At 43.2% G+C, this 17,391-nt stretch overlaps 1 protein-coding gene across 5 annotated transcripts in view; it reads left to right on the forward strand.

The window, feature by feature from the left end:
* The window catches only part of LOC136333521 (protocadherin gamma-C4), a 172,513-nt gene that overhangs the window by 16,330 nt on the left and 138,792 nt on the right, over positions 1–17,391 (forward strand). The window contains exon 1 of one of the 5 annotated variants that reach the window (XM_066272766.1): positions 2,243–4,814. The exons of 2 other annotated variants lie outside the window; for them this stretch is intronic. In XM_066272766.1, the coding sequence (XP_066128863.1) occupies positions 2,394–4,814 (2,421 nt within the window). In that variant the 5' untranslated portion in view covers positions 2,243–2,393. Of the gene's footprint in view, positions 1–2,242; positions 4,815–7,672; positions 10,178–12,693; positions 15,265–17,391 lie in introns of those variants that run through there. 2 more of the 5 variants (XM_066272772.1, XM_066272763.1) reach the window with 2 other exon arrangements.

A 17,391-nucleotide genomic window follows, 5' to 3' on the forward strand; every position in this document is an offset into this window, starting at 1 on the left:
TTCCTCATCTACCTGGGTCAACAATTCTTTCTTAAAAAATATGGAGGCTGGTTTTATGTTTACTAAGTGCTTTAAATTTTAAGGCTTTTGTACTTTATATTTGAATTATATGAATAATGAAACAGTAGTTTTTCTCACTCAGTTTTATTTTTCCTTTAGTTTGGCAGTGAGGGTCTTAGTTTTGTTTGATTTCTGTGGTCTTCTCTATTTAAAACATGGAAATTTAGAAATACATAGGCTTCACCATGTTTCAGGCAGGAGGCAGGTATGTCATTGTATATCTGCTTGGTTAAAAAATCTCATTCGCCTCTACAGTAACTACGTGTTCCTTGAAGAAGTGATTGGCTTATTATTTGCTCTATTATAAATAGGTAGTGTATTAATAAACATGTTTCAGCCTGACCTGTGGTGGCGCAGCAGATAAAGCATCGACCTGGAACGCTGAGGTTGCCGGTTTCAAAACCCTACACTTGTCTGCTCAAGGCACATATGGGAGTTGATGCTTCCTGATCCTCCCCTCTTCCTCTCTCTCTTTCTCTCCAACTCACTCTATCTCCTCTCTAAAATGAATAAATTAAAAATAAATTAAAAAAAATAATAAACATGTTTCTCTTTGATGTTTTTGTTTTTCTCATACCTGGTAACCATATTACCTTTTTATCTTTGAAAATAATATATCTTTTCAAGGGAATTTAGAAACTATGTCAATAATTGCCCCTAATCCTTCTTATACATCTCTTTTCAAGTTTTCCTACTCAGAGCAGCTGTTTAAAATATTTTCAATCCCACCATAGATAGTCCCAATTTGAAATGGCCTCTCTTAACTTGGAGTCCATTTGGGGGGTCCAGATAAGACATAGGAGGAGTAAGCAAATAAAAATGAAATGTAACAAAAAATATTCTAATCCCTCATTCAACCTCAGTACCCCACATAACCACTGCTTTTCTTCCCCAGTTTTCTTTCCATGTTGGCTTTTAGTATGTTAGTCATATAGTTAATAATAGAGGACAAAGAATACACATATTCTATGTAACTGGGATTGTTTTTTTTATTTGGAAGTCTATGTACTAACTGAGTCTTGTACTTAATGGTATCAGTATCATCTTTCAAGGTTCTGTGATTATTATATTTAAGGGCATCTGAGGAAAGATTGATCTAAGACTATGTATTTCATTGTGTTTATTACTATTTATAATTCCCTATGAGATAAAATTTGAACTCAGTTTGGAATAATATCTTATAACATCTTATAAGTAATTAATAAATTATGAACTGAGAAAAATTAAAGACAGTTTTTTTTTAGTGTGCGTAATCACTCATGACAAGAAGAAATGCTTTAAACATGGGTATATAGTGCATCATAACTGACATGACAACTGTATTGTATTCCTATTTTGTGCTTAGCGAGAGAAACAAATACAGAAAAAAGTGTTTCTGGAACATAAAGCAAACATTTGTTTCTACTAATTTCAGTTTGGGTCTTTAAAAACCCTCCTCACACTCTAGCTTTAAGTAGAGTGAACTACTTTTCATACCATGGAGTTCTGTGATTTCTTGCTTGCATCTAGGCATTGCCGTGCTGTTCTCTCACTTCCAGGCCTTTTCCCTGATCCACTCCTCTCATGTTTCTTGGGAAAGCCTTTGTTAAACTCCAAGGCCAGAATGGCTACACACTCTCATTTCTTGTTTGCTCTTATATCTTTACAATCTCTGTAAAGGAAGTGGCTTGTCTATATTATTCATCTGAAATCCCCAGACGTTATCTGACATCTCATTATATGTTTGTCTAATAAACTGGTTCAATAAAAATATTAAAACAAAGATGTCAGGCTATCAGGGACAACCTTCAAGAGGTATAACTTATAAATATGAATGATATTTCTTTGTGGTTCTTAAGATTGAACATTTCAAAGCAGTAACTCCAGCATGTTTGAAGCAATATTGGTGGCATTAAAGTTAGTGCATGTCTTCCAGAGGAAATGATTTGAAGTTACATCCTTGAATATAAAGCATTTCAATTTTGTGAAATAAATACCAATCCCATTACCTCTGATAAAAAGGCTTTGGGATGTTGGGAAACTTTAAAAATAATATACTAACTTGGGTTTGCCTGAGAGGTGTAGTAAACGGTTAGGCCCCTGAGCGTCGCTGTTGACCACTCAAGGAAGAAAACGCAACTGGAGAGCTAGTCCACCATTTCCTTGCTCCCAAAAAGCAGAGTCAGCAAATCACTCAGAAGAACCCGGGCTGCTACACTTACCTTGTCGGTCAACCAGCTCTGTGACCTAAGAATTAGGCCCACAAAGGGTTTAGCTCATTGAGAAAATAAGAGTGGAATCCGTTGTGGGAAATTGGAATCGGACTCAGAAAAAAATAATTCACCTAAAAGGAAATGACCAATTACCTAGTCAAAAACGGCGGAGGACTGGCCCTGCTGTGCGCGCTCCTGGGGACTCTGTGCAAGACAGGATCGGGGCAGATCCGCTACTCAATATTGGAGGAGTCGGACGAAGGCTCGTTCGTGGGCAACATCTCCAGGGACTTGGGGCTGAAGCCCCCGGAGCTGGCGGAGCGCGGAGTCCGCATCGTCTCCAGAGGTAGGACGCAGCTCTTTGCTCTGAACCTGCGAAGCGGCTGCTTAGTCACCGCGGGCAGGATAGACAGGGAGGAGCTCTGCGCTCAGAGCACTCGATGTCTAGTAGAATTTAACATCCTGGTTGAAGATAAATTGAAAATTCTTGAAGTAGAAATAGAAATTAAAGACATTAATGATAATGCTCCTGATTTTCTAACGGAGGAATTGGAAATAAAAATTGGTGAACTAACAGCTCCTGGAACTCGATTTCCACTAAAGACTGCATTTGACCCAGATGTGGGCATGAATTCTCTGCAAAACTACCAGCTAAAACCTAATGATTACTTTTCCCTGGCTGTGAATATTGTCTCTGATGGGGCCAAGTACCCAGAGCTGATGCTGGAGCGAGCTCTGGACCGGGAGAAAAAGAAAGTTCACCAGCTTGTCCTCATTGCTTCTGATGGTGGGGACCCTGTTCGCTCTGGCAACTTGTGCATCCAAGTGATAGTTCTAGATGCTAATGACAACCCACCAGTATTTACTCAGCCTGAGTATCGAGTAAGTGTTCAGGAGAATTTGCCAGTGGGCAGCCTTCTGCTCACTGTGAATGCCACTGACCCTGATGAAGGATTCAATGCTCAAGTGTCCTATATGCTAGATAAAATGCCTGGGAAAATCGCTCAGATTTTTAATCTCAACTCAGTGACTGGGGATCTATCTATATTAAAAAGTCTAGACTTTGAGGATGCTATGTTCTATGAAATTAAAATTGAAGCACAAGATGGGCCAGGTCTCCTTTCAAAAGCTAAGGTTCTAGTCACAGTTCTGGATGTGAATGACAACGCCCCAGAAATCACAATCACTTCTTTCACAGGATCAATCTCAGAAGAGGCTACTGCTGGAAGAGAAGTTGCCCTTGTTAATGTTCATGACCGGGATTCTGGACAAAATGGGCAAGTCACAGTTTTTGTCCTGGGGAACATGCCGTTTAACTTGGAAAAATCAATAAACCAGTATTATCGCTTAGTGACAGCCCGATCCCTGGACCGTGAACAGATTTCTGAATATAATATCACTCTGAGAGCAACAGATGGGGGAAATCCACCACTGTCTACAGACACTCACATCACCCTGTATGTGGCAGACATCAATGACAACCCACCTGCCTTCACTCATGCCTCCTACTCTGCCTATATTCCGGAAAACAACCCCAGGGGAGCCTCCATCTTTTCTCTTACTGCCAGGGACCCTGACAGCATGGAGAATGCCCACATCACTTATGCACTGTTAGAGGACACTGTCCAGGGAGCACCTCTCTCCACCTACATCTCCATCAACTCTGACACTGGAGTCCTTTATGCACTTCGATCCTTTGATTATGAGCAGGTTAGAGACTTGAAGTTATTGGTGACTGCCAGTGACAGTGGGAACCCACCCCTCATTAGCAACGTGTCTCTGAGCCTGTTCGTGCTGGACCAGAACGACAATGCGCCTGAGATCCTCTACCCCAATCTTCCCACGGACGGTTCCACAGGTGTGGAACTGGCACCTCGCTCTGCAGAGCCCGGCTACCTAGTGACCAAGGTCGTGGCAGTGGACAGAGACTCAGGCCAGAATGCCTGGCTGTCCTACCACCTGCTCAAGGCCAGCGAGCCAGGGCTCTTTGCGGTGGGGCTGCACACGGGCGAGGTGCGCACTGCGCGGGCCCTGCTGGACAGAGATGCGCTCAAGCAGAGCCTGGTGGTGGCGGTCCAGGACCACGGCCAGCCCCCTCTCTCGGCCACCGTCACACTCACCGTAGCTGTGGCCAACAGTATCCCAGACGTCCTGGCTGACCTGGGTAGCCTCGAACCCTCCGCCAACCCTAACGCTTCAGACCTCACGCTGTACCTGGTGGTGGCAGTGGCCGCTGTTTCCTGCGTCTTTCTGGCCTTTGTCATCGTGCTGCTGGCACTCAGGCTGAGGCGCTGGTACACGTCGCGTCTGCTCCAGGCTTCAGGAGGGGGATTGGCGGGCTTACCCGCCTCTCATTTTGTGGGTGTGGAGGGGGTGCAGGCTTTCCTGCAGACCTATTCCCACGAGGTCTCCCTCACCGCGGACTCAGGGAAGAGTCATCTGATCTTCCCACAGCCCAACTATGCGGACACGCTCATCAGTCATGAGAGCTGTGAGAAAAGCGAGCCTCTTCTGGTAGCTCAAGATTTACTCGAAGCGAAAGGAGATCCCAAGCTACCTCAGGTGAGTTTATTTCTTTAAAAATATATATTATAAAGAACCAGTGTGGTTATTATAAGGCACATTTCTATTATTTAAGTATTTGTCCCTCTCTCCTCTGGGCTTATGATTGGGCTGTATACTTCTTGGCCTGGCATAGCTGAGTGGGCTAGTAACTGGTTCTGGCCAAGACATTGTAAATGGAAGTAGGTGTGTCTCTTCCTGGAGGAAGATCTAGTTGCCATTGTGAGAATTTCCAGATCTTTAATTTGCTCTTTGAAATTGTGACTGAGTCCTTAAAAAACTATGAAGAGAGAAGATCTCTGTGATTTACCCAACATTGATCTACATTTGGGACAAATAGGCATTTTTTTAATTAAATGAGAGGCAGGGAGGCAGACAGACTCCCATATGCATCCTGACAGGGATCCACTTAGCAAGCCCCCTACAGAGCAATGCTCTACCCTCTGGGGCCACTGCTTCCTTACTTGACAACCAAGCTATTGGAGTGCTTGAGGAGAGGCCATGCAGCCATCTTCAGCCCCCTGGTTAACTTGCTCAAATCTATCAAGCCATGGCTGTGGGGGAGAGGGGGAGAGAGAGATAAAAAGGGAGAAAAGGGGGAGGGGTGAAGAAGCAGATGGTTGCTTCTCCTGTGTGCCCTGGCCAGGAATCAAAACAAGGACTTCCACATGCCGGGCCAACGCTCTTACTGCTGAGCCAACCAGCCAGGGTCATAGGCATTTTTTATTTTAAATCTCTGTGTTTCTAAGTTTGTGTGTCATTCCAGACTACCTAGCCTGTCCTGACTAGTACAAACAAGTAAATATATATATTTAGTTATATAGTTTAGGCTCTCATAAAATGATGCTTAACTCCTTTCAAGCCAGACCAAACTCTTTATCTTAATGACATAAAAATTGTAGGGTAAAAAAAAAATGTAGTTGGTCAAATTGTTTTACTTGGCCTGTAGACCTTATTATGTACACCTGTGTGTGTGTGTCCGTGTGTGTATTCAAATTGATTTAAGCTGTTTGCCTGAAGGTCAGTTTATGCCTAAACTGTCATATGCCTCGAGTGACATTTCTTGTCCTCTGAGAAGGATAAAAATGTAAGGCGATATGTCTTGGCCTCTGCAGGAGATTCTCAGACCATACACTGCAATAATAAATAAGAATGTTACAACTTTTTTGGGCCAGAAATTGTTGGCCCATTTTGGACAGTATATATTACTTTTACCCATAAAGTCACATCAGAGAGTCATCCAAAGTTACACCAAAACACATTTCATTAAACTTCAAACAAAGGAACAGATGTCTCCCTCAATATGTTAGGAAAAGGTACATTCAAAAGTGTGTGACATTAGGGCCTGAACAAAGTAACTGAAAGCAGAGAAAGCTGTATTCTCACTCAAACATGCAAATACATCACAGGAAAAAAAAGGCACATAACCTTTGGAATATTGTTTTAGGAAAAATCTTTATTATATTAATATCATTTTCCTTGTACAGACAAAAAATTGTTAAATGGCTAGTGCCAGGAGAACTTTAGATGTTTAAAGGTAATTTTCTAAGAATCTCATATAAAATATAACCTGCATATATGTTGTGAAGATGCAAAGAGAATACGAAGACAGTGTAATTTTCATACACATATATAGATAATGAAAGGTTCCAGACATCCCATTTTTATTTTTAAAATGTTTAAGCATAAGCAAAATTTGTTATAAGAGAAAAAAAGGAGGGATTCTAATAGAAAGAACTGAAAGTATAAAAGCATGAAGTAGGAAAATCAAGGGAGAGAATGTCTTCTGAAAATGAAGTGTAGTCTGTTTTGACCAGAGTGTAAGATGAGTATGGGTTAGCATTGCAAAATCATGGAACAAATTGTTGAGTTGGCATTTATTCGGTAGTGCATTTCTTTGTTTTATCTACCCAAGGCCAGTTCAAGAATTACACAATAAATTCCAGACTGAAATGTTTAAGGGCTCTCACTGCCTCTTCAATATTTACTAGAAATTAAGTCAAACTTATTTCACTTATTAAAGCTATACATTGGCTGGAACTGAAAATTGTCATACGAGGTTTTGCATGCATGTTTATATAATAAAGAAGCACTGGTTTCATAAAAATAAGTATGACTTACACAAAACTCTGCTTATAAAAATGCATATGGGAGCCCCAAAACTAAATTGGTCCCTTTAACAAAATATCAGGCTCTGCTGTACATAACAGGAAGACTGTTTTAAAAAGATGAGCAGTACATTAAAATAAGTCTAGGTCCTTGATTCTCTCTTTTTTGCAAAGACTATAACTTTGAAAAGTATTACTGAATTGATGAAGTATATATGGGGAGAGTTTAAATACTAAATAAGGGAAGTTAAGAACTTACAGAAATGTAAGGATCATAGTCCACCAAAATGTAGATAAAAGATCCAGTAACTTATCTGGTTACAGTCATACTGGTCATACTGATTTAAAAAAATACAGTGAAATCAATGAAGATATTTTTGCCTCAAAACTGAAAAAAAGAAGACAGCATGCAGCATGCCTTATGAAATATTTTAATGAAAATATAATGTAAAGTGGTGGTAATGCTTCTGAGATGACAAAAAAAACTAGAAATGTCATATTTTAATGGAGAAGTTGAATATTTGGTTCTTTCCAACAAATAAAAACGAACAAAGTGCACAGATTTCAAGAGCTTATACTCTGAGGCTACACAGCTGGGCAATATGCAGTTTCCTCAGACAACCTCCGGGCGCCGCTGTTGACCAAAGGGAAGAAATGGATTCTCAGTTCTGCAGGAGCTTCCGATAGAGTGCCTTCCGGCTTTGTCCTGCGCATAGCTGAACGCGGACGCAGCTCCTGGGTATCCGCAAGCACCTAACAAGTCCTACCCTCAAGTCCCAAACATCTAGGGTGCTGTCATTGATATTTTAATCATCCCAAGCTTCCCAAAGAGTTCAAGAAATGAAAAGGAGCTCCAGAAAAGCTGAAACGATGAAAAGTCAGGTACTGTTTCTCTTCCTGCTGGCTTTGTTGTGCGGGGCCATCTCCCAGCAGATCCAGTACGTGATTCCAGAGGAGCTGGCCAAGGGATCCAGGGTGGGGAACCTCGCCAAGGACTTGAGGCTCAGTGTCCAGGAATTGCCAGCTCGAAAACTGCGGGTTAGTGCGGAGGAATTTTTCAACGTGAGTGTAGAAAATGGGGATTTGTTAGTGAACGGTAGGATAGATAGAGAGAAGATTTGCGGGAGAAAATCTGAGTGTGCGCTGGAATTTGAAATAGTCGCTGAAAACCCAATGAACGTGTTCCACGTGATTGTTGCACTTCAAGATATTAACGACAATGCACCACGTTTCATTGCAAAAGGCATTGACTTAGAAATCTGTGAGTCAGCCATACCAGGGGTAAAGTTTCCACTGGATTCTGCGCAGGATCCAGATGTAGAAAGTAATTCACTAAAGGTTTACACCATCAACTCCAGTGACCACTTCTCTCTGTCAACGAAGGAAAGTCCTGATGGAAGTAAATACCCAGAATTACTGCTGGAAAAACCTCTGGACAGAGAACAGCAGAGCTCCCACCGCTTAATCCTGACTGCCATGGATGGAGGGGATCCTCCTCTAAGTGGCACCACCCAGATCCGGATCCAGGTCACTGATGCCAACGATAATGCTCCAGTGTTCAGCCAGAACACATACAGAGTTAGACTCCAAGAAAACGTTCCCCAGGGAACCTCTGTGCTGCGCGTGAAGGCCACCGACCAGGACGAGGGTGTTAATGCACAGATCACCTATGCCTTCCTTAATGCCCCAACAAGTACCAGCCTCCTCTTCCATCTCAGTCCAAATACTGGTGACATCACAACCAATGGAACATTGGACTTTGAAGAGACAAGTATATATATGTTGGCTGTAGAAGCCAAAGATGGAGGAGTACATGCAGCTCACTGCAGTGTTCATATTGAAATCATTGATGAAAATGACAATGCCCCAGAGGTGACATTCATGTCTTTTTCTAATAAGATTTCTGAGGACTCAGACCTTGGAACTGTTGTAGCCCTCATTAAAGTGCGAGACCAGGATTCTGGGCAAAATGGTCTGGTGACATGCTATATTCAGGAAGATGTTCCCTTCAAATTAGAATCCACCTCCAAGAATTATTACAAGCTGGTGATTGACAGTGCTTTAGACCGGGAGCAGAGAGCAGAGTACAATGTCACCATTACAGCTACAGACAAGGGGAAGCCATCCCTATCCTCCAGTACAAGCATCACCTTACTAATCGGTGACATCAACGACAACAATCCTGTTTTCCACCAGGCCTCCTATGTGGTTCACGTGGCAGAGAACAACCCACCCGGGGCCTCCATCACCCAAGTCAGCGCCTCTGACCCCGATCTAGGACCTAACGGCCGCGTCTCCTACTCCATCGTGGCCAGCGACCTGGAGCCGCGCGCGCTGTCGTCCTACGTGTCGGTGAGCGCGCAGAGCGGGGTGGTGTTCGCGCAGCGCGCCTTCGACCACGAGCAGCTGCGCGCTTTCGAGCTGACGCTGCAGGCGCGTGACCAGGGCTCGCCCGCGCTCAGCGCCAACGTCAACCTGCGCGTGTTAGTGGACGACCGCAACGACAACGCACCTAGGGTGCTGTACCCGGCGCTGGGGCCCGATGGCTCTGCGCTCTTCGACACAGTGCCGCGCGCGGCCCAGCCCGGCTACCTGGTCACCAAGGTGGTGGCGGTGGACGCGGACTCGGGACACAATGCCTGGCTGTCCTACCACGTGCTGCAGGCCAGCGAGCCCGGACTGTTCAGCCTCGGGCTGCGCACGGGCGAGGTGCGCACGGCGCGAGCTTTGGGTGACAGGGACGCGGCCCGCCAGCGCCTGCTGGTCGCTGTGCGCGACGGGGGACAGCCGCCCCTCTCCGCCACCGCCACGCTACTCCTGGTCTTCGCTGACAGCTTACAGGAGGCCTTGCCGGATCTTAGCGAACATCCTACGCCCTCGGACCCCCAGGCTGAGCTGCAGTTTTACCTGGTGGTGGCCTTGGCCTTGATCTCCGTGCTCTTCCTCCTCGCGGTGATTCTGGCGGTCGCACTGCGCCTGCGACGCTCCTCCAGCCCCGCTGCTTGGGGCTGCTTCCAGCCTGGTCTCAGTTCTAAGGCTGGACCTGGGGTTCTCCCCAGTTGTAGTGAGGGAACATTGCCCTATTCCTACAATCTGTGCGTTGCCTCCCAATCAGCTAAGACAGAGTTTAATTTTCTCAACGTGACCCCGGAAGTGGCTCCCCCTCGGGATCTCCTTTGCGAAGATCCTTCTTTGGATGTATGTGCCAGTAATGAAGACCCCCAAGTCGCTTATGACTCCTCTTTTTCCTCACACGTGAGTTTCAGCAAACCTACTTGAAATTTATATATTGTATTTTATTCTCAGTGTGCATAATTAGTTTTGGTCGTTGTTCACTGTTCTAGTAATGGTAGTGGGAGCGGAGGTGTATTAGATGGCTGGAGATGGGTCCCTTCATTGCCCAGTATTGGAGGATACCAAATTACTACTTCTCTGCGGGGTTGGCATTTCTGTATGGTTAAAAAATCTTACTAAAGAAAGCTTTTCTTGGTTGTCACTACTTTTAGTAATAACACTACCCTTTCTTAGTTGATGTGTGATACTATTTTTTAAAGCTTTACTTTTTATAAATGTAACGGCAGATCTTTCTTCCTACGTTAAACTTTATGTTTGTCTCATTAAATACATTCTTCTTGTATTTTCTTTTTTGCTGCAATGTGTATTTTTAATATAGCTTTCCAATCATTAAGTCTCTTAGAATTTAATGACCTTATCACGTGTAGCAAAGACTGTCAGATTTTGCATTTCAATCACTACCTTTGGGTCAACTTTACTTCCATTTCATAATCTCATTCAAGAATGATTTTAGCCTGATCTGTGGTGGTGCAGTGGATAGAACATTGACCTGGAATGCTGAAGTCACCGGTTAGAAACCCTGGGCTTGCCCAGTTAAGGCACATACAAGAAGCAACTACCATGAGTTGGTGCTTCCTGCTCCTCCCCCACCTCCTCTCTCTAAAATCAATCAATAAAATCTTTTTTTAAAGAATAATTTTAACCCCCTCTTTAATAATTTGTCTTTATACCGGTTCTACTTTGTCACTATTATAATAAGAAATGTAATGAACATTTCTGCATCTAAAGCCTTTTTCATATTTGTTTCTTAGTATAGGTGTCTAAGAAGAGTACTTTTTTTTTTCTCAAAATATCTCATTTTTCCTCCAGATCCCCAGAAATTTGTGGGTCCTTTGAAGATTGTGAGAAATATCTTTAATCTACTCAACAAAGTCTGAAGATTTAAAAACTCAATAGTTAGCCTGACCAGGCAGTGGCGCAGTGGATAGAGCATTGGACTGGGAAGTGGAGGACCCAGGTTTGAGACCCTGAAGTCACCAGCTTGAGCGTGGGCTCATCTGGTTTGAGCAAAGCTCACCAGCTTGGACCCAAGGTCGCTGGCTTGAGCAAGGGGTTACTCGGTCGGCTGTAGCCCCCTCCCCCAGTCAAGGCACATATGAGAAAGCAATCAATGAACAACTAAGGTGTTGCAATGAAAAACTAATGATACTCTCATCTCTCTCCGTTCCTGTCTGTCTGTCCCTATCTATCCCTCTCTCTGACTCTCTGTCTCTGAAAAAACAAACAAACCCTCAATAGTTAATGAACACTTGCTTCTGGTTAAAATTTATGAGTAATTTCCAGAAGTTAATTATTATGTAAGAAATAAAGAACTGGGTACTTGGTGCTTTATCTCAAATTTTCTCAGATTAGTAAATTACTCGTTTTCTTGACTAAGAGGACTATGAAACATGCCATTATAATATATGTACATCTACTAAAATGTTTCCTTTTGCTGGCTATTTCTAAAAATCAAAGCAAAAGTAAACTTAGAAATAATGGTAAAATAATACCTCTAAATGTGTCCTCATGTGGAAAAAGATCACTGAAATATAGTCTGCTCTTTATAGTACTTCACTCTAACTTTTCTGTTTTCTTATCTTTGTTTCCTATTTTTAAGATTGGAGTTATTTACCCATTGTTTTAGGCTTTGCAGTTGCATTAGTTACTCATTCATTAAATAGTGAAAAACTATTTGCATGCATACTGTATGAAAGGTGGTTGTTCTAAAGTTTGAGGACACATTGTGAACATGACTGTCACAGATACAGCCTTTAGCCTAGAATTTTCGGTATAGAAAATTGATGAGCAAATTCTCTTTCCAAATATATCATTATATTTGGCAATCTCATTGACACAGGGGTAAAATTAGGTCTAGAACAGAATATACTTTTTGCAAGGAAACTAAAAAGTTACTTTAGGTTCTAAAAGATCAATTCCTGTGAGGAAACTTGCTTCTGAATAGGTTGGAACTAGAGCCCAGGCTTTCCACTCCCCAGACACAATCTTTTCACCCATTTTCTTTTTCATTATTCAAGTCTATCCTTGTTCCTTGGGGGACGAATGTATCTCTCACAAAATACACTGTACTGAAAATGAACTATGAGAGTAAATAATGCAAACAAAAGAAGTTAAAAATTCTTAGCAAAAAAATGGCATAATTTCTCTGAGAAATTACTTTATAAAGCTTATTTGTGCAGGAAGATTTTTATTGTTTCTGAGATTTTATTCCAAATAAAAGAACGGTTTTGACTTTTATTCTTTTGAAAGAAATAAGATGCGGAAAAGAAATGGTGTATACAGGTGACGCTTTCTTTACCAAGAATAGATTGCAGTAACAGGTTAGGACTCTGAGTGTCGCTGTTCACCACTCTGAGAAAAGAACCAGGAATTTAATCCAAACCACAAGATTTCTGCATCACAAAGCACTGGCCCTGGGGCTTTACAGAAGCTCCAAACTGGAGCCCCAGAGCTCCAGCGTCCAACTGTGAAAGCACATCATCTTGGACCACTAAGATCCTGGGACTCCTCAGGCCTACACCGAGGGAGAACCCAAGCCCAAGCTTCTCCGCGGCGGGGCTGTAATGGCGGCTCCTCCTTGTCGCCCAGGCTGCAGCCGGCTGGTCGGGATCTGCCTTCTCCTGGGGGCCCTGTGGGAAATCCGGGCGGACCAGATCCACTACTCGGTGCCTGAAGAGCTGGAGAAAGGCTCCTTCGTGGGCAACATCGCCAAGGACCTGGGACTGGAGCCCCGGGAGCTGGCGGAGCGCGGAGTCCGCATCGTCTCCAGAGGTAGGACGCAGCTCTTTGCTCTGAACCCGCGAAGCGGCAGCTTGGTCACGGCTGGTAGGATAGACCGCGAGGAGCTCTGCGATAGATCTCCAAAGTGTGTAGTAAGCCTGGAGATTCTCCTAGAGGACAAAGTGAAGATTTTTGGAGTAGAAGTGGAAATAATCGATGTTAATGATAACGCACCTAACTTTGGGACAGAGCAAAGGGAAATAAAAGTCGCTGAACATGAAAATCCTGGGACAAGATTCCCTCTTCCTGAAGCTTTTGATCCGGATGTAGGGATAAACTCCCTACAGGGTTACCAGCTGAGCTCGAACGTTCACTTCTCCCTGGACGTGCAAAACGGAGCTGATGGGATAAAGTACCCCGAGCTGGTGCTGGAGCGCGCCCTGGACCGCGAGGAAGAGGCGGTTCACCACCTGGTTCTCATCGCCTTCGATGGAGGCGACCTGGTTCACTCTGGCACTACCAGGATTCATGTAACACTTGTGGATACCAACGACAATGCCCCCCTATTTACTCAGCCCGAGTACCACGTGAGTGTTCGGGAGAACGCGCCCGTGGGCTCCCGAATCCTCACAGTAAAAGCCACTGATCCAGATGAAGGAGCCAATGGAGAGGTGACATATTCTTTCCGGAAAGTAAGAGATAAAATATCCCAGCTATTCCAGTTGAATTCTGTGACTGGGGACATAACAGTGTTGGGGGATCTAGATTATGAGGACTCTGGATTCTATAATATAGATGTAGAAGCTCATGATGGTCCTGGTCTCCGAGCCAGAAGTAAGGTACTGGTGACAGTTCTGGATGTAAATGACAATGCTCCAGAAGTTATGGTTACATCTCTCACCAGCTCTATCCAAGAAACTTCTTCCCCAGGCACAGTGATTGCACTTTTCAATGTGCATGACAGTGACTCAGGAGAGAATGGCCTTGTCACATGTTCTATTCCGAATAATCTACCATTCACACTTGAAAAGACCTATGGAAATTATTATCGATTGTTGACACACAGAACTCTTGATAGGGAGGAAGACTCAGAATATAACATCACAGTAACTGCCACTGACCACGGAAATCCACCACTGTCTACAGAAACTCACATCTCACTGAAGGTGGCAGACATCAATGACAACCCGCCTGCTTTCACTCATGCCTCCTACTCTGCCCACCTTCCTGAAAACAACCCCAGAGGAGCCTCCATTTTATCCATGACCGCCCAGGACCCTGACAGCATGGAGAACGCCAGAGTCACTTACTCCCTGGCTGAAGGAACGCTCCAGGGGGAGCCTCTCTCCTCCTATGTCTCTATCAACTCTGATACCGGTGTCTTGTATGCGCTGCGCTCCTTCGACTATGAGCAGGTTAGAGACCTACAACTACTAGTGACAGCCAGTGACAGTGGGGAGCCTCCACTCAGCAGCAACGTGTCTCTGAGCCTGTTTATTCTGGATCAGAATGACAATGCTCCCGAAATCCTGTATCCCTCTCTTCCCACTGATGGTTCCACTGGCGTGGAACTGGCACCCCGCTCCGCAGAGCTTGGCTATCTGGTGACCAAGGTCGTGGCAGTGGACCAAGACTCAGGCCAGAACGCCTGGCTGTCCTACCGCCTGCTCAAGGCCAGCGAGCCAGGGCTCTTCGCGGTGGGGCTGCACACGGGCGAGGTGCGCACTGCGCGGGCCCTGCTGGACAGAGATGCGCTCAAGCAGAGCCTGGTGGTGGCGGTCCAGGACCACGGCCAGCCCCCTCTCTCGGCCACCGTCACACTCACCGTGGCCGTGGCAGACAGTATCCCAGACGTTCTGGCTGACCTGGCCAGTCTTGAAATTCCTTCACACTCAGAGGTCTCGGACATCACATTATACCTGGTAGTAGCAGTGGCTGCCGTCTCCTGCCTCTTCCTCGCCTTTGTCATCGTGCTGCTGGCGCTCAGGCTGAGGCGCTGGCACACGTCACGTCTGCTCCAGGCTTCAGGAGAGGGATTGGCAGGCTTGCCCGCCTCGCACTTTGTGGGCGTGGAAGGAGTGAGGGCTTTCCTGCAGACCTATTCCCACGAGGTGTCCCTTACCGCGGATTCTGGGAAGAGCCACCTGATCTTCCCACAGCCTAACTACGCAGACACGCTCATCAGCCACGAGAGCTGTGAGAAAAGCGAGCCTCTTCTGATAACTCAGGATTTACTTGAAACAAAAAGAGACCCAAGTCTTCATCAGGTGAGTCAGTCTTGCTGCACTGAAACATAGGCAGACAGCTGTGTCTTTAATTGCATAAGCTCCGGTTGTATGAGTACCATACCACATAAGGGCGCTTCTTTTTAATACTCTATTGCTTTAAAGAGAAGGATCAGATGACCCTCTGATAATGATGAATAATGATTGCTGCACCTAAAAGGTATTTGTTTTTTACTTGCCTTTGTAATCTTCATACAATTCTAGTTTCAGCAACAATTTAATTTTGTATCTATAACTACCTAACTTCTTTAAATGCCATTTTCCTTTAGGTCTTACTAAAAATATAGAAGTGCAAAATAGAAAACAATTGTAGAAATTCATATTAAAACATTCTCTCATATGAGGTGATTATTGAATCTGGACTGAGTGTTGTAAAATTTTCTCTTTTTACACCCCAACAGATTTTGCTTAAAGTTTGCTTTTCCTTACTTCAAATATTTTTCATTACAATTAAACAATGGCAGTTTATAAATACTGGGAAAATATTTAACATTTAGATATAACTTTAACAGTGATGGTTTCTCAATTGGACTGGTATATTGAAAATATTTTGTTGCTGCAGTTTGTGAAATGCACCAGCAGTGACAGTGTGATTCCTCTGGTGCACCTCTCTGATTATCAAAAATATTGCCCAATTTACTTCAATCATATTTCATTAGATTGTAAGCATGATTTTAATAATATCTAAGTTAACTATTTTGTCATATGAGACCCTTCTCGATTTAAGGACACATAGCTTAGAAAGATCTTTCCTTTTTCATCAGAGGAGCCTCTTGTAAAAGTCGAGTAACAGTAACTTCTGAACTGATAGGATTTGTGCTACTTAGTAAATAGGCCTTGTCCCTGTTCCTGCAAACTGCTCTCAGGTAGCTCTGTTACTTTGTGGCTCTGCGATGATCTAACATGGAGAAATATTTTGTGTGCAAGAGATACGTGCCTGACCTGTGGTGGCACAGTGGATAAAGCGTGGACCTGGATCACTGAGGTCGCTGGTTCAAAACCCTGCACTTGTCTGGTCAAGGCACATATGGGAGTTGATGCTTCCTGCTCCTCCCCCTTTCTCTCTGTCTCTCTCCCCTCTCTAAAATGAATAAATAAAAAATAAAAATAAATTTAAAAAAGATTTAAAATGAATCAATAAATAAAAAATTTAAGATATATGCTACTTTTGTTCCTTATGCCTTTATTTTACTTATGTGAGTTAATTTGGAAGTCATGAATGTCTAAGACTACACAAATTAGTGACATTTGGATACCTGGAAACTGTAGCAATAGATTGTGAATTATGTCTCAATTCAACTTAAGGAGAGTTTCAGTTCTAGATTGTTCTGTCTTCATGGGAAGTTGCGTGGTAATATATAAAGTAAATAAGAAAGTGATATGATACAACCAGCTGGGGAGAGGAAATAGAAAATAACACATGAATATTGAGAATGAAATAATATCTGAGGAGAGATTATATACAATACTGAAGCTTTAAAATATCATATAATTTGGAAATATCAATTGGCCTCAAGCTGGGTCAAACATATTTATTTGGATGGTAGTATTAGGAATACATTCCAGAATCAAAATGGTGCATATTTTAAATGCTTAGCAGAGCAGTAGATAATTTATAACCTAATAGCACATGTAAAGTCTATTTTTGTTTGAATGGGTACTGGGTTTTTAAAAAATATTATTTCTGAGTTAAATTATATGATGGGCTACTACATAGCTATAAGAAGTAAATGGAAAACTTTTTAAGGTACTGATGTGAAATGATCTTCAAATATAATGAATGAACAAAGCAAGCTGAAGAACATGGTGTATTGTATACTTCCATATATGTATAAAAGCAGAGGAGCACATTAATAAATTCTGCTTCACTACACAAAACATATTTCTGGAATAGCACACACAAAAAAGAATACTCATTTCTTCTAGTAGAAATGTGTTGTTCTTGAGAGCAGAGAGGGAAAATCTATAAAATATGCTGTATATATCATTGATTTGGGAAGTATATGAATGTATACCGATTTTAAAAACAAATAAATGCTCTAGATCTAAGTCTGCAAGAGGAAAAACATTCTTTGCAAAACATTTAGAAGCCATTGGAGCAGTTTCACG

Source organism: Saccopteryx bilineata, chromosome 4 (genome assembly GCF_036850765.1).
Source record: "Saccopteryx bilineata isolate mSacBil1 chromosome 4, mSacBil1_pri_phased_curated, whole genome shotgun sequence".
NCBI lineage: Eukaryota > Metazoa > Chordata > Mammalia > Chiroptera > Emballonuridae > Saccopteryx > Saccopteryx bilineata.